At 42.0% G+C, this 17,713-nt stretch overlaps 1 protein-coding gene across 3 annotated transcripts; it reads right to left on the reverse strand.

Annotated features, from left to right (window-relative positions):
- Window positions 1-1,190: 1,190 nt before the first annotated feature.
- LOC110507075 (homeobox protein meis3) lies at window positions 1,191-11,590 on the reverse strand. Of its 3 annotated transcripts, none has more exons than XM_036964813.1 (13): window positions 11,088-11,590; window positions 10,582-10,680; window positions 7,234-7,373; window positions 6,856-7,030; window positions 6,632-6,682; window positions 6,429-6,479; window positions 6,082-6,231; window positions 5,749-5,857; window positions 5,401-5,546; window positions 4,375-4,451; window positions 3,981-4,039; window positions 3,727-3,813; window positions 1,191-3,474 (listed from the first exon to the last, which is right to left on the reverse strand). In XM_036964813.1, exons 2-13 carry the CDS (start codon window positions 10,591-10,593, stop codon window positions 3,284-3,286), a joined length of 1,248 nt encoding a protein of 415 aa, XP_036820708.1. In that variant the 5' UTR covers window positions 10,594-10,680; window positions 11,088-11,590; the 3' UTR covers window positions 1,191-3,283. The 3 variants fall into 3 exon arrangements, with proteins under 3 accessions (XP_036820708.1, XP_036820709.1, XP_036820707.1); XM_036964814.1 differs by having other exon boundaries at window positions 10,582-10,665; window positions 11,082-11,590; XM_036964812.1 differs by having other exon boundaries at window positions 11,082-11,589.
- Window positions 11,591-17,713: the final 6,123 nt, after the last annotated feature.

A 17,713-nucleotide genomic window follows, 5' to 3' on the forward strand; every position in this document is an offset into this window, starting at 1 on the left:
CCAGGCTGGAAACAGTGTTTGAACTCGGTGGTAAATGACAGTAGGAGCTGCAAACTCTGGTTTTCCTCTCTCCCGCTGACAGATAAAATGGTTCCTTTTTTCATCGCGTCCTGCATGAGTTTTAATGAAGGCGTATGAAAGTGAGTGGAGCGTCATCGTACGTTCCTTGACCTGTCTGCTCTGACTATGGTCGTTCCATATGGGGCATCACGTCACCGAGCTGCTCAGTCTGTCACTGTCTCTCTGGCCTCCACTCTTATTTGTTTGTCCCTTTGTCCTATTCTGCTCTTTCATTCGTTGCCACAAACCGCTTCCCCTTGTTGAGGCATTGTAGTTGGACACTTTTCCTCTAGCTTTCTCTTTCTCCTCCTCCCTGTGCGCTGCTCTCTCCCCCTTCTCTGAACTCTGACAGGTGTGTAATTGAATGATTGATGATAAACCAGAGGATCCTCCTCCTCCTCCACCCACAAACACACGTGCGCGCACACACATTCGGCATTTTGCATTCCTGCTTAAAAACAAACCACATACACACAGACATCTGAACTTCTATTTTCTTACCAATAGTTTATTTGTTCGTCTTTTCGTGCACCTTTTCATTCCTTCAGAACTGATGGCTACGTCATTCCTACATATAGAGTATGCATAGGTATTTTTTTCTCAAAACAAAATCTTCAAAGCATTTATGTAACACAAATAATCTGTAACACACGTCTGCCAAAATCATGCTGTGGTTTACTATATTTGTACAATTTTGTCACAAATATTGAAGACATTTGGTTTAGGTTAGGTTTCAGTTATAATGACAACGCTGTATGCCCCCAAAATGTGTGTTATAATATTTCTTCCTACTCCAGCCTTCGAGTTCCTCCACTTTAAGGTTATTTCATTATTAAGATAGACTTCGTTGTCATAATGACTTCACACTCTACGTTTCCCTCACTGAGCTCTGTGGCTGTACACACTGTTCTCTCTCCCTTCTCTCTCCCAGTATTGGCACATTTATGCAATGCAATTTCCACTAGCTAATGGATTTTGTGTTTGTGTGAGGCTACGGACTCTAGCTATCAAAAGCAATCATAAAGTGAAAACAGTATGAATAGCATCTCACTGCTGCTGTCTGTCTGTTGGCTCTGAGATCTCCTTCAGATTATCATACAGTCAATTATTTTCTTTATGGGACCATAGTGTTTAAGTAAAAATAATAGTACATTTTATTTTAAGTGCTTTTCAAGCTCCAAAGTCACTTTATATAGTCAAGATAATAAGAAAGATGAACACATTCATAAATGAACTCCTGCATATGGTCAGGAAGCTCGATGTGAACAATAGACCTGCAGTGCAACAGATTATGAACCAACTGTGTGTCCACGGATTGGGGACAAAATTTACAGCTGGGACATGACTAGCATGTCTGGAGGGTAGCGTGACAGGATGGACAAGGCGAATGAGTGTGTGGACAGGAAAATAAGTGATGGGACTTAGGGTCAGCCCTAAGGGTCAGAAAGCCAGGCCATTTCCTGTTGACCCTTGTATGAACTCTGACCCCTGCTGCAGGCTGCATCTATCACATGACAGGGGTAAGGTGGGGATTGAATGGATGGCCGGGTGGAGGAGGAGGGTTTAGGCCATGCCAAAAGCATTTGAATTGTGTTTGACATTTAATGAGTAATCACTTTGGCTTGGATTTGAACCTTGTTGCACATGGCCCTGCAGATGGGAGGAGGTATGAAGTGAATGAGAAAGGAATGTGGAAAGATTGAGTGAAAATGAGGAGAAAAAACAAACAAAGAGCTAAACTAAAGGAGAGGGGGAGAGAGGTCAGGGAGGATGCTTGGCTAGTAGAGAAACAAGAGACGGGGATACAATGCAGCTGCAAACATCCGTTGAAAATGAGCCAAATAGCATATAGTGACAACATGTGATTGTACCAGGAAGAAAATACGAATATTTTCAAGATGACCTATTACCGATTTGTGTATTTCACTACTGTGTATACCTTTCACAACTTACTGCAAATAATTAGAGGGCAAACTCAAAGAATAAGTCATTCACACATTTTTACAAAAGAAAGCTTTTAATACTATAAGTATAATCTTAACTGTAACATCATTATCATCAATTATCATCATTAACATTTGGAAATAAATTATTTGATCAGACCCATACGGGACTGAGGAAGATGCAGCATGTGTAAAGTCCTTTGGCTGTCCTCCTTAAACCCAATGGCAGACAACATGGACCATGAAATGGTTCGACAGGATCGTGCGTGTGTGTGTGTGTGTGTGTGTGTGTGTGTGTGTGCGTGTGTGTGTGTGTGTGTGTGTGTGTGTGTGTGTGTGTGTGTGTGTGTGTGCGTGCGTACGTTCACTGTTTGACCTATGATGTGGATCCCACAGTAAACCCCACTATTCATGTCTGACAGGATCTTAAGGAGGTAAGTGATCAACTCATTCCAAACGTATTTAAACAAACCAAGGTACTGAGAGAGACAAATTGAGCTCATTCATATTGTATTCGAGTCATGCAGAGTGACGCCCTGGAAGATCGCTGTTCACAGGACTTTTGTGAGGTCGCGTCTGTCTAACACACACATAAATACAAAAATAGATCTAAAAAAACTCAAATTAAATTAAATAAGGTGGAGAGGGGTCAGAGTGCATCACTGGCATCCTGTCCAATCACAACACTTCAAGCCTGGGCTGTGTGAGGTCATAAGGCTGGGAGGAGGGGCGTTGAGGGTTATAGAGGTTAAGGTGACACAGGCAGACCGGGAACTGTGTGTCCGACATGTGTCCTTCTGTCTTTCCGCTTGGTTGGCCAGTAGGCCAGGTGGGAGAGAGAGGCAAGTTGGCTGATCAGTGGTCCGTGTGGGGTGTTCCTCTATGCTCCTAGAGGGGGCGCTATCCTGGGAGTCAGACAGCTCACTGTCAGCATAGAGTATGTGGAGAGGGAAGGGGCTGAGGACGTTCGCCTCTTCCACCCTGAAGAGGGTTTGGCTCACACTCAAGGGCTCAGTATGGTGTGTGTCTGTCTACTTCTGTGAGATGGAATGTAAGTATGTTATTGATGGTATAAGAGGGGCCAGCGGTGGTATGTTAAGGGCAGTGTATGAATGTTGCAGACAGTGGGTTGAGTGGGTTGAGTGACTATGTGGAGGTCAGGGAATGTAAACATTTGGACTGCGCCATGCTGTCGTAGTTAGCGTGTGGCGGGTGTGTGAGCCCCCATCTCCCCCAGGATGGCCCCTCTCTCCCCTCTCCTTCACACCCTTCCTTCTCAGTTAGTGGGCGTGTATGTCCAGGCCCTGGCCTATAAGGGGATCGGCGGGGTGGGGGTGGGGCGACGGGTGCAGCAGCATGGCGGGGTGGGGGCCGGGGTAGGGGTGCAGGGTTGGGCCGGCGTGGGGGTAGCCAGACTGGGACAGCAGGGCCCCGGGGTACTCTGCTGGAAGAGACGGCATCCCCTGAAGACCTGCGGTGAGAGAGAGAGAGAGAGGAGAGAGAGAGAGAGAGAGAGAGAGAGAGAGAGAGAGAGAGTGTATACCACCGAGTGTGCACCGAGTGTTTTGGTAAAAACACTAGGGTCATGCCCACCTGGCATGACCCTAAAACACTAGTTCACCATATTGAAACCTTTTAAAACGGAAAAACTGAAAGGAGTCCGTTTTATTCTCTTTGTTGCCTAAATGAACATGGCCCAGTCGTCCTTATCTCTGTCTCTTACCTGCTGCCCTGAGAGCCAGGTGGGCTTGGCCGTCCAGTCCGTAGCCCCCCAGTGCTGCTCCCTCTGGGCTGTAAGGACCACTTTGACCTGGTCAACCAAACACACACCCACATCATTCACCTAGCCTGAATGTCCATATAGATCAGCTATACACATATTCACTCAAAATACACACCGATAGCCTTCATACAACCTAGGAATGTATAACAATACATTAGAGCGGGAATACGGTGATAATAACATGGTATTATTACCTGAGCGATTTGACTGGTCAATCATGGGCTGTACTATTCTCCGTCTTGCATTGATAAACCTGGGGAGGAAAAAGGGGATACGAAAAAGCGGGAGAATAGAAGCAGAGAACACAAAGAGGAGGATAGAATAGAAGGAGAGTCGGGAGAGGCAGAGAACACCAGTTAATGGAGAAAAAGACTAACGCGTAGGATATTAACCTTTCACTTTTCAACCACTTAAACTCTTTCATGGTTCACCGTCAAGCCATATTTAGAACAGAGGGCGTATGGATCTCTTGGTGATAATGGATTGATCAGTATTGATGGGGTCAGTGAAGGACCGAGCGACGAGGGACACAGTACAGTAGTAAAACACACAAGCTGATCATTGGTTATTGATCAGGGGGGTACTGACCAGTTGTTGACCTGCAGGATGGTCAGTCCTGTGTCCTGTGCCAGCTGCTTCTTCTGCTCCTCCGAGGGGTATGGGTGCTGCGAAGGGACATTCAGAACAACGGCATTATGGATTTGCAAAACTGGTTAAGATTCAGCAAGAGCATGTTTAGCCTTTGCTTTTGGCATACATTATCATTCCATAAAATCATCAAATGTAGAATTTTGGCTCACACATACACCACACACAAATGACCCCACCACTATCTATGTAGAATGAAAAACCCAAATCATGTATGAAATAAATCAGCTAGACCTATAACCATTAGATGAATACTAATGGCTGCCATTACATCTAAATTCAAGTCAAATTCTATGAACTGACGTGACCCTTAAATTGCAGCAGCCCCTTTCCCCTTCACTCTCTCTCTACCTCTCTCTCTCTCTACCTCTCTCTCTCTCTACCTCTCTTTACTCTCTCTCTCTCTCTCTCTCTCTACCTCTCTCTCTCTCTCTCTACTCTCTCTCTCTCTCTCTCTCTCTCTACCCCTCTCTCTCTCTCTCTCTCTACCTCTCTCTCTCTCTCTCTCTACCTCTCTCTCTCTCTCTCTCTACTCTCTCTCTCTCTCTACTATCTCTCTCTCTCTCTACCTCTCTCTCTCTCTCTCTCTCTCTCTCTTCCTCTCTTTCTCTCTCTCTCTACTCTCTCTCTCGCTCTCTCTCTCTCTCTCTCTCTCCCCTAGAACAGTCATAATTAGTGAGAATGACTTTAGAGTTTTTAAGTATAACTACTAATTATCAGAACTACTACATTTCACCATCAATTGTTCTCTCTCTGTTCAGAACTATTCAACATTTAACGTCTTATTCACACATTATCTCTCTGTCATTTAATTATAATTTCAACTTCATTTTTTTGCATTACCCTGTACGATGTCCCCTTCCTCCTTTCATCCGCTCCCTCTTCTCTCGGCTCCCCTCCTCTGCTTTTCTCTGCTTCTATCTGTCATTCTTCTCACTATTATTTCTACTGTCTCTCTTTTCTCACCGATAAATGCTGGAAGAGCCATGCCCTCATGATGTTGGTTGCCAGTTTGGGGAAAATTCCCCTCTTCTTGTTGTTCCTTCTGTCTCGGTCCGTCTCGTCCTCCTCTCCCGTACTGGGGGAGGCCACGCCCCCATCCAAACCATCCCCTGCCAGAGGACAATAGAGATATGGCATTAGCACAGTACGCGCGCGTGTGTGTGTGTGTGTGTGTGTGTGTGTGTGTGTGTTAACATGTCCAATTGATGTCAGGTTTATGTGTGTATGTCGATTATGTTGTCAGCATAAGTGATTGTAAAGATGAGTGTATGTTTGTGCAGGTGTGTGTATGAGTTAGTGTGTTAGAGGTACCCGTATCGCTGCAGTTGTCTGTGCTGTGTGAAGGCAGGCCACATGACATGCCAGGGGTCCCTAGTGGAGTGGACGCACAGTCATCTGGGTCCCGCAACCACGACTGATTCTACAGAGAGGAAAGAAAGGAAGGAAAGAGATAGAAACATATTGAGATTAACAGGAAAAGATGTGAGAATGTAGCAAAAGAAATTAACATTTATTCCCTCTTTAGTGACAAGTATTTTGCCCAATAGGGCTTCATCAATGTCTTTTTCAGAGACATATTGAGAGAGATATACTGAGAAATCTGAGACTTTTGAGCTAATTTTTCATCATTCAGGTGTCACCTACCTGCTCTGACAGACTGGTGCAGGAGCCAGTGAAATCCTCCACGTCAGACTTGGACCCGCCCTCCCTGTCATCCAAAATCAGGTCTGTGGGCATCTTGCCCTTCAGGCAGGTAATGTAGCGATTGCAGAAGTTATCACACAGGTCATGAACCTGGAGAATAGAAGATGAAGAAGAGGGAGAAGAGATGCTGTCAGGAAATAGCATAGTACTGTAATGGTTTAGGTGTATGATGGCTGATCATGTTTGGTTTGCCTGCTTTCAGCAGTCACTAGTCTGAATCATAACGGGTAAGAGGAGACAGAGACAGAGAGAGAGAGAATAGATTTTAGATGAGTGAAGAAGCACACCTTTTCTAGCTCCAACAGGTGGAAACGTAGTACCTGAATGGCCTGGATCATCTGAGGACAAGAACAGATTGGTAGCTATGAACAAAATGCGTTTGAGTTATTCTTAATCAATCTCTAAATTACTGTGTGTGTTGATACATGTAGGTTATGAGCATTTGGTTCTTTTGCTGTTACAGTATATACATTTGTATTTATTTTCATACCAGGTTGTCCAGTTCAGGATTTGTTGAAAAAATGGGCTTCTCTGAGCGAATCTGAGACACACAAGGAACGGCGTCCACGGTCATTTGGATAATGGTTGGAGCTCAGAGTTTAAGATTTCCCCTGTACCCTGTAATTGCACCTGCAACCCTGTACATGTGACTATTAAACTTCTAATCTAAAATCCAATCATGAATCACTGCCGGCTCGGAGGGCTGTAACTCACCTGTTTGGCGAAGGCTGCGATGTCATCGTTGAAGGAGTCTGAGGAGCATACATCACTGTGATTGGTCAGGCCTTGGAGGTGGGGTGGCACTGAGAGGGCTGTGACATCCCGCGGGGAGCAGGTGGCCAGCTCGCACTTCTCAAACACCAGGGCCAGAAGTGGAAACAGGGGATGTCTGTGCACACAGAACACACACAGTGTTATCACATTATGCACACGCACACACGCACACCTCACACACATGCATGCACACAATACATACACACACATCCAGGAAAATGCATATAGGCCCAGAGCACACTGATAGTAAATATACCTGCATACTGTTAGAATGAAACAAACACACACTCTGGACTGAAATAGTTATTTTCTGCTCACCCATAGATCTGGTCCCTGTGGTGTTTGAGGGAATCTGGCACAGTGTGGCCATAGTGAGGGGGGGGCAGTGACCTCATGACCTCTCCATACCCCCCCACGGGCATGCCCTCTGACCCTGAGTAGTGCACCAGGTCTTCATACTGAGGAACAGGGGGGAGAGATAACATATTCAATGTGTGTTGGGGTGTATTTCAATGATCTGTATTGTGTTGTTTTGGTTTTACACCTAGGAGTTGTGGAGAGAAGTAGAGAAAGTTTGTGTGTGTGGCTTGCGTGTGTGTGTGTGTGTGTGTGTGTGTGTGTGTGTGTGTGTGTGTGTGTGAGTAAGATCAAGAATTAAAGAGAGAGAGAGAGAGAGAGAGAGAGAGAGAGAGAGAGAGAGAGAGAGAGAGAGAGAGAGAGAGAGAGAGAGAGAGAAATTAGGAGATGAGGCCCCCTGTGAATATGAAAGCAGATCACTTCGAAGCTGTATCTAATTTTCTCTCCTCCTTCATAAACACTGACTAGAGGCTCCTTGCTGAGCAGTTTTTCAGAGGGAAAAGCTACATCCACCCTGGGACAATTGACATGAGATAAACAAACACACAGAGATTCATACATAAACATGAGCCTATGCTCTCTATCTCGCTGTCAGTCTCATATCTCTCTCAACATTACAGAGCTGATGTGTGTTCAACTGTAGCTGACTTCAGTCTCCAAGGCTTTTCAGCAAAAGCCAGTGGTTTTCTCCTGGATTAAAGCATGGCCAATCATAGTCCCATATGGCTGCGTGATCACAGCGTGCACCTGCTCTGCGGTTTTGTCGTGCCACCTTTTGTTTTATGAATACTCGCTATTAACACAATCACCACTATCAGATTCCGTGCCTTTGTGTACTCAGGAGCTCTCTGATTACAGTGCGACTGTAGCGGCTGTGCGTCATCTGATCAAAGCACCAAAATCAAGAAGATTAATTCTTCAAATGTTCCTAAAAGGCATGAGGCTGAGAGAAGGGCTTCATATGTGAGAAATACTTGCAGTGTTAATACGAGTATAATTTACTGCAATTCTCATCGTAATCAGGATAGTTCAAAGAGAGAGCTTAGTTCGCTAAACAATATATAGGCATAGGCAATATCGTTCATTTTTTTCAGCAATTCAGTTGAACATATGTTTTACCACATAGGCTATGACATATATTAGAAATATTAATGCTAACAATTAACCACATACCAGTGGATGGATAACATTGCAGCATGCGCTTCCTTCATATTTTGTTATTGCAGTTGTTTTTGAGTAATACAACTGTTAGATTAAACTATACAAATACTTGTTTGAACTTGCAATGTCCAATATATTCAATATTCAATACATACAAATCACTTTCCATTGGCAAAAACAAAGTTTGCAAACATTCGACTATAGGTCTATATTTCCAAATCCATTCCACAGTTTCATTATTCAGACAAATACAATGTATTTCATTCGAGTAGCCTATGTTCAAAATAAAAAGCAACAATGGGAACGTAAATTAAAATTCGTATGCCATGTTGTCCCAACACCCTGCTTATTTCAATCAAAAGTGATAGAGTTTGTGAGAATAGTTTTCCATTTAGCATACATGTAGGCCTAATACTCGTAAATCGTTATGTGAAAACAGAATGGTCTGCAGGTTTCCAAACGGATGCTTTTTCTTTCCGTTATTGAAGGTCGCCTAATAGCCATATGCTCAAATGACAGACTAGTGTCGCCAATTGTAAACAGTGGGATACACTGTATATTTTACAGTGCATGGGACAACATATATAATTTATCAAATTCACTTCCCATTGCTGCATATAACCGGAATTAGGCTAATTATGGATAATTGACTGACACACTTTCTTGACCTTATTTCAGTGAACTAAAGTAGCCTATAGGCTATGTCTGAATTGTAATCAAATTGGACAAAGAAAGTACCTGTTTTGTTGACTTTAATTTGCGTAAAGTACTACATTCTTAACAGGATTACACTAATATATCGAAAAGCAAATGTAAAATGCTAATAAAAAGCGCTTGCGTAATTGTCATCTGTAGGCCTAATTACAGTAAACCGAAAAATCCTATCCGGAAAAGTTTATTTGATTTGCACGACCCGAAGCCGATGACAACATTTCTTCATTTCCTCACTCAACTGCAAGCCGAACGTCTTATTAAAACACAGATAACAAGTGTCCTAAATTTCATCTATTATTTCATCTATTATCTTTTTAAAATTGTAATTACATACAGAAAAGTGCAACAGTTCACTCTATGGGAGTTTGACTAGTTATTCAAAAAAGATGGTACCCTATGTCTGTCTGCAGCCTTTGGTATTCAGCAGGTTATTGCTGTGTGGGTGAGTGTGTTACGTGTATGTGTCTGTTGTGTGTGTGATACAATGTCAGGAGTAGCCTACTATGGCAATTATCTTTAGGAATGGAAAAGAGTGGCCACTGACTGCATAGTGCACATAGCAACGAGATCTGCGAGCGGTGGACTCACTGTAGCAAACGAGTTGACCTACTTAGCGACTTGGTCTGCCTCTCCCTGTCTCTCTTTTTCCTCGACCTACACTCACTACACATCATACTGTATATAGATAGACATATCATGTCTTTCCACTTTCACAGCCACTTTTATTGGCCCTATAATCGACTGTTAATTGCTGCAGGAAATACACATTTTCACTTTTAAATAACCTATATTTCAAATATTTCACTATACATATTGAAATCCAGAAAACGTTTATGGCTATCAAGGGAGACGTTGTACACCCTATATAAAAGCTATATGTTTATAGTCCTAAACCTCTTGCAAAGTAATGAGAATAGTATCATTCTGACACTTGCTCATTTATACGTGACCCTATATTGAAATATAAAGACAAATGAACAGCAAATTTATAAGCAAGATAATATATGTGAAATGTAGCCTATATGAAATGTATAGGATGTTTCCACATGTCAAACTAGGCTGCTTGACATTATGTCGACACGACCCTAATGATTTAGGTCAGGTCAGTCTATATATTCAGAGCATGCACAATTATGTCAATAAGGTTATTCCTTCTGATAGATTGATGTGAACTCCTTGACATATTGCTGCTGCCTTCATTGGCCCTGAATAGCTGGGAGCTTTGGCCTACACGAGGGAGGACAGGGAGGGAGGCGAGACAGGCAGCGAGGGGCGCTACATCAAAACGTAAGGACCGAGCAAAGAGGCAAAATTCTACATAATAACCAAACTAGCAAGATTATTATCTGGAGAGAAGGATACGCACTACCGTGACACTACAAATGATGAGTGAGTGTAAAGTATGCAGTAGAATAGAGTAAACAGCCATCATACCCTCTTATCCATGCGACACGGAAGCCAATCCTACTCTGGGAAGGATGAGACCAGACCGGCTGTCCAGCGCAGGCGTTCTGCGTCCTGTATACAGATTATCTGATGAAAATAATGCGCTCTTTAATATACTAATAGAGGTGAAATTATAACAGTTGTAGAATCAAACCTTTAATCTCATCATTATTAATTAAGAAGGGGTTTGGTTATAAAAAACAGCTGACCCTGAGTGTACCGTGATTAGGCTATAGCAATAGCCGAGGCTACTATGGGCTACAATACACTACATGTTATTCCGAAGTGAATCGAATCGTTACTTTTATTGCAATCAAGCAGCTTTATGATCCAAACTTAGAGGTGCACGACCATAAAAGCGATGTGTATTGAACAGCTATCACAAATAACAACATATAAACCATTAGGCCATTTCACATGTAGGCATCAAAGATTATAGAAATACAGTACACTATTTTAGAAAAATATGATTTCATAAAATATCCCACCGAAACCTAGATTTGACGTGTAGGTTAAAGTCACTCTCAGGCGGTGCTCGTGGTATCCTGCATTGGCTTCGGTTTCGAGAGCGCGCTGGTGGGTCCGCACGTTATGTCTTAGGGTCCGGCTCGCAGGCGAGATGCTTGGTGAGGAGAAATTGCGTCCTTTTTGGCCGTTCTCGCTGTCCATGGGCTGTCGCGACAGGCTGGAAATTTTCACAGCGACATGGGCGATGTTGCTTTAAACATTGAGAGAGGCAGAGACGGTGAGGGGAGAGATGGTGGTTGGGAGTTGTTTGGGGGGTCAAAACACGACGGGGTCTCTAACCCCCACCTTCTTATCACACACACTCGCGCATTACATACCCAGGATCCCCTCGTTTTATTCCAATGGCACGCTCCACACTCACATAGCATGCATTGGCACAGTTTATTCGCTCCCTTTCACCTTTGCTAAGCCATGACAAGTTAATATCTGATAACTCCAAGATTTGAGCGCGAGCACAGCATTTTCTTCATATTATCTCGTCGTCTTTATATTCCATACTCTGCAGGATAGTGCGCGCATTTATTAATGGGCGCCATACAATCGTTATTCCTACTGAAAATAATGTCCGTATTGTTTCCAACGCGTCATCCCAACTCTCAGTAACTGCATTTGTTGTTTTGAGTAGCATGTCAAATTAAGTACAGTTCACAGAAAATGCTGATGATTCTTTCTGATAGGCTATATTACCATGTTGGTTATTGGCCGCACAATTCAGAATTCGGATACATTTCTGTATAGCCAGGTTAATTTAACAACCCTGGAACAACCCCCCACAGTGCATTTTGGTATCATAAAAGTAATTATAGAATAGGCTATTAAATGTCCTATCGTTTTTACGCATGATAACATTATCGTATGATGACAAATCAGGTCATAAATAGTTTTCAATAGGATAGGCCTATGGCAATACATTTATTGGCTGATGATGACTATAGTAGTGGGTTTTTGTTTTGTTGAATCAATGTAATTGATATGTCTTCTCCATTACAGTGCCCTAATGTCCCAACTTTGCTTGGAACAGCAGGCCATTTTATTGTTCAGAAGATGTGTAAAAACCAGGCTATCCTTCTAAAAATAGTGTTTTCTCGTTTTAACTGGAGGGGAAACTTTCACAGCTCCGTGGACCTCGTCTTGTGTTGTAAATTACTATAAAGTTATATAATAATTATTCAAAACGGTTCTCTTTCCCCTCTCCCGCGGCTAGGGACCAACAGGCGGCCGAACTTCAATCGGCAGCGCGGTTGCAGGCACATGGGCCGGGGCAAGGCTTGACCGCGGGCGGCTTAGGGCATGACTTAGGGTGCAGCCAGCGAGCGCCGTAACATCAACCAATCTGCGGCCTTTTGACACCGCGGGAGGTTAATTCACAATAGCGATGATCATAGCCTTTAGACCCAACTAACATTGAATCCATAGCATCAATGAAACATGTGAACGGACAGGAAAAGTCACTAACTACACGGCTTAATAGGATATTTCTAATTGATTGACAGGGATACATCCATTTCAATTTATATTCTGATTGTTTTATGTTTGTCATCATGGGTTAAAATAAATGTATACATTTAATAGGCAACATTTTACAAACATAAATGTAATCGATGCATGTATGGTGCGTGTTTCAATATTGTGTGTAGGGCTTCATGAAGAGATTACTTGTGCATAGTAGCCAACTGCAGCAAATTCGGGGGTAGACTGGGACTTGTGCCCTATGCCCTTATCTTTGTCAGTCCAACATCCAAGCCATTATTGTGCAAGATCCAAACATATTGATGAGGTTGCTGGTGTTGTTGGGATGCACCACTAGACAATGTCCCTTGTGGGAGCACACCCTTGTGCTTCAATGAAGTCCATGTCATCCCATTTTTGACACCAATGCAGTGACTTTAGAAGTAAAGCCTCAGGACTTAAAGTGGGAATCTGCAGTTGAAACCACAACAAAACGGCCACCCTATGTATTTTGGGTTCTGTTGGAGTATGACAATTGAACTCAGGACATGAGACATTTCTAACATATATTCTTCAAGAATCAATGGGCAGCCTATATATCATTCATTTAAAAGTCAAACAATGGATGCAGATTGCCCCTTTATAGCCTCAGCCTAGCACCTCTTCAGCACTGGCAGTTTGAAGGGACTCCCGTCACTAGCCAGCTACCACCCGGTTACTCAACCCTGCACCTCAGAGGCTGCTGGCCTGTGTACCTAGACATGGAATCACTAGTCACTTTAATAACGTTTCCATACTGCTTTACTCATTTCATGTGTATATACTGTATTCTATTCTACTGTATTTTAGTCAATGCCACTCCAACATTGCTCATCCTAATATATATATATATATATATATATATATATATATATATATATATATATTTTTTTTTTTTTTTAACTTTTAGATTTGTGTGTATCGTTAGATATTAGAGGTTGACCGATTAATCGGATTGGCCGATTAATTAGGGCCGATTTCCAGTTTTCATAACAATCGGAAATCTGTATTATTATTTTTTACACCTTTATTTCATCTTTATTTAACTAGGCAAGTCAGTTAGGAACATATTCTTATTTTCAATGACGGCCTAGGAACGGTGGGTTAACTGCCTTGTTCAGGGGCAGAATGGCAGATTTTTACCTTGTCAGCTCAGGGATTCATTCTTGCAACCTTACGGTTAACTAGTCCAACGCTCTAACCACCTGCCTCACGAGGAGCCCGCCTGTTACACGAATGCAGTAAGAAGCCAAGGTAAGTTGCTAGCTAGCATTAAACTTAATCAATCATAATCACTAGTTATAACTACACATGGTTGATGATATTACTAGTTTATCTAGCGTGTCCTGCGTTGCATATAATCGATGCAGTGTGTGTTCGCGAAAAAGGACTGTCATTGCTCCAACGTGTACCTAACCATAAACACCAATGCCTTTCTTAAAATCAATACACAGAAGTATATATTTTAAAACCTGCATATTTAGCTAAAATAATTCAAGTTTAGCAGGCAATATTAACCAGGTGAAATTGCGTTCATTGCACGCAGAGTCAGGGTATATGCAACAGTTTGGGCCGCCTGGCTCATTGTGAACTAATTTGCCAGAATTTTACGTTATTATGACATAACATTGAAGGTTGTGCAATGTAACAGGAATATTTAGATTGATGGATGCCACCCGTTAGATAAAATACGGAACGGTTCCGTATTTCACTGAAAGAATAAACGTCTTGTTTTCGAGATGATAGTTTTCGGATTCGACCATATTAATGACCTAAGGCTCGCATTTCTGTGTGTTATTATGTTATAATTAAGTCTATGATTTGATAGAGCAGTCTGACTGAGCGATGGTAGGCACCAGCAGGCTCATAAGCATTCATTCAAACTGCACTTTTGTGCGTTTTGCCAGCAGCTCTGCACTGTTTATGACTTCAAGCCTATCAACTCCTGAGATTAGGCTGGTGTAACGATGTGATGTGAAATGGCTAGCTAGTTAGCGGGGAGGGCGCTAATAGCGTTTCAAACGTCACTCGCTCTGAGACTTGGAGTAGTTGTTCCCCTTGCTCTGCATGGGTAACGCTGCTTCGACGGTGGCTGTTGACGTTGTGTTCCTGGTTCGAGCCCAGGTAGGAGCGAGGAGAGAAACGGAAGCTATACTGTTACACTGGCAATACTAAAGTGCCTAAAGAACATCCAATAGTCAAAGGTATATGAAATACAAATGGCATAGATAGAAATAGTCCTATAATTCCTATAATAACTACAACCTAAAACTTCTTACCTGGGAATATTGAAGACTCATGTTAAAAGGAACCACCAGCTTTCATATGTTCTCATGTTTTGAGCAAGGAACTTAAACGTTAGCTTTCTTACATTTCTTGCACATATTGCACTTTTACTTTCTTCTCCAACACTTTGTTTTTGCATTATTTAAACCAAATTGAACATGTTTCATAATTTATTTGAGGCTAAATTGATTTTATTGATGTATTATATGAAGTTAAAATAAGCGTTCATTCAGTATTGTTGTAATTGTCATTATTACAAATACATTTTACTTTACTTTTTTTGGTCCTCCAATAATCGTATCGGCGTTGACAAATCATAATTGGTCGATCTCTATTAGATATTACTGCACTTATGGAGCTAGGAGCACAAGCATTTCGCTACACCCGCAATAACATCTGCTAAGTATGTGTATGTAACCAATTTGATTTGATTTTAAATCCATTTTTGTTGTTGTTGCAAATTCCGAATCAAATCTGTTCTTTTTCCTGCAGTCTGAACAGCCAAAAAGCACATGGAATTGGATATTTCAATACACATTTAAAACCACCTTAGTAAGTAGTTTGAAATCAGATACAAATCTGATTCCTGGCCATGTGACTTCCTGACCATAAACAGTCAAATCTGATTTATTTGCCCTCAAGTGGTTTTTAGACTTTACAATGGCATATTTTGTTGCTTGCTAGCTACTCTGTTGACAGTTTGACAAGAACATGTGGTAACTAACTAGCTTGTTAATGGTTTCCAAACAAATTTGTTAATGTGCTAGAAAGTTAAACAGCTATCTAGCTAGCTCGTTGACTGCTGTGGCTAGCTAGCTACTTGACTGCTGTGGCTAGCTAGCTAGTTGACTGCTGTGGCTAGCCAAAAATAACTCACTTTAAAAGATCATCTTATCCTTTGAGGCTTTAAAAAAGTGTTCTTACACTATGATTTTGAACATGCTGAGCAACTGGGAAACATCCATGGTAAGCATTGTTGTCACCTTAGCTTGCTACATAACTTCTTAGTGAGCACCACCACCAATCAACCCACACCACTGCGCAGACACCCGTCGTTACTATGACGACTAGTGTAGCCATGTCAGCAAATGACTGCTGTCTGAACCACACACCAATCCAATTTGGTCACTTGTAACTTGCTGTTTGGACAGTCAGTATTCCAAAATGGATTTGAAAAACAAAACTGATTTGAGCATTAATGCCTGCAGTGTGAACAAGGCTTAAGTCCAACCCACCTATGCAATTAGGGGTCGGGAATCTTTTGACAAGGATGCTGGTGTACTAAGGACGTCACACTATATACAATATTTTCAGTGTAGGGAGAGGTTGTTAAAAGGAGTAGTTCTGAGTAGCCTATATTGCAAGGCTGCTGCAGTTGTTTGTCAGGCCCTGTCAGGGTTGGAGCAGCTGCTGCTGTGCATTTGTGGGGGGGGGGGGGGGGGGGGTGTCAATGTCAAGGTGCTCGTGATTCAAAGCTAGGCCTTACTGCAGACATTGCCCAAGGCTAAAGAGCATAGAGAGGCTGAGCAGGATGTAAATGGGTGTAAATGTGTACCTGTTTGCATATCCATGTTCATCTGTGTGTCTATTTTTGTGTTTTCTGGATATAAGTCATTTGAGAATTGTTTTTAAACCAAATATCACAATTTTCTGCTAGACTGATTAAAATTTGCCAACACATTACATTGATTAAATGTTTCTTATTGACATTGTGCAAACCCTCCGTCCCTACTGGACCTGTACATCACATCAGCCAGCCCATTGGGAGATCTCCTGGTCTACTGTGGCGTATTCACTAGGAACCAAATGGAAGCAAACTGGCCGAAACGGGGAGGGACTAACCTAAATTTGTTTCTATTGCAAAACCTTTTCCATAACAAAAAGTTTACTGCGATGTGCACGAATAAATACACTCCTGCTGTATCCAGAGGCAGAAACAATCAGCATTACCTCATTATTAACACTAGGCCTATCTCTAGCTGGACTCACTCCCTCCCTCTACATCCATGGCAATACAAAACCTCAGCGGTCCATATAGTCATGATTTCTACTGCGTGGCCTTCACGTAGATAGCACATGTACCCACATACAGTGCATTCGGAAAGTATTCAGACCCCTTGACTTTTTCCACATTTTGTTAGGTTACAGCCTTATTCTAAAACGGATGAAATTGTCCCCCCCCCCTCATCAATCTACACAATAACCCATAATGACAAAGCAAAATAAATAGTTTTTTTTTTTTTGCAAATTAATAAATCTTTAAAAAAAAACACACTACCGATCAAAAGTTTTTGAACACCTACTCTTTCAAGGGTTTTTCTTTATTTTTACTATTTTCTACATTGTAGAATAATAGTGAAGACATCAAAACTATGAAATAACACATATGGAATCATGTAGTAACCAAAAAAGTGTTAAACTTTATATATATTTATATTATATATATATATAAATATATATAAAATATATTTTATATTTTAGATTCTTCAAATAGCCACCCTTTGCCTTGATGACAGCTTTGCACACTGTTGGCATTCTCTCAACCAGCTTCATCTGAAATGCTTTTCCAACAGTCTTGAAGGAGTTCCCACATATGCTGAGCACTTGTTGGCTGCTTTTCCTTTCCTCTGCGGTTCGACTCATCCCAAACCATCTCAGTTGGGTTGAGGTCAGGTGATTGTGGAGGCCAGGTCATCTGATGCAACACTCCAACACTGCTTCTTGCTAAAATAGCCTTACACAGCCTGTAGGTGTGTTGGGTCATTGTCTTGTTGAAAAACAAATGATAGCCCAACCAAATCTCACAAAGACACAGCAG

The sequence above is a fragment of the Oncorhynchus mykiss genome, chromosome 27, assembly GCF_013265735.2.
Source record: "Oncorhynchus mykiss isolate Arlee chromosome 27, USDA_OmykA_1.1, whole genome shotgun sequence".
Classification (NCBI taxonomy): domain Eukaryota; kingdom Metazoa; phylum Chordata; class Actinopteri; order Salmoniformes; family Salmonidae; genus Oncorhynchus; species Oncorhynchus mykiss.

What these genes read in the sequence shown, in the direction of transcription:
- LOC110507075 (XM_036964813.1), bottom strand. An exon ending in CACAGGGACCAGATCTATGG is followed by an intron (nt 7,031 to 7,233) that starts GTGAGCAGAAAA and finishes CTGTGTGCACAG; the next exon opens with ACATCCCCTGTTTCCACTTC. An exon ending in TGACCAGTCAAATCGCTCAG is followed by an intron (nt 3,814 to 3,980) that starts GTAATAATACCA and finishes TTGGTTGACCAG; the next exon opens with GTCAAAGTGGTCCTTACAGC.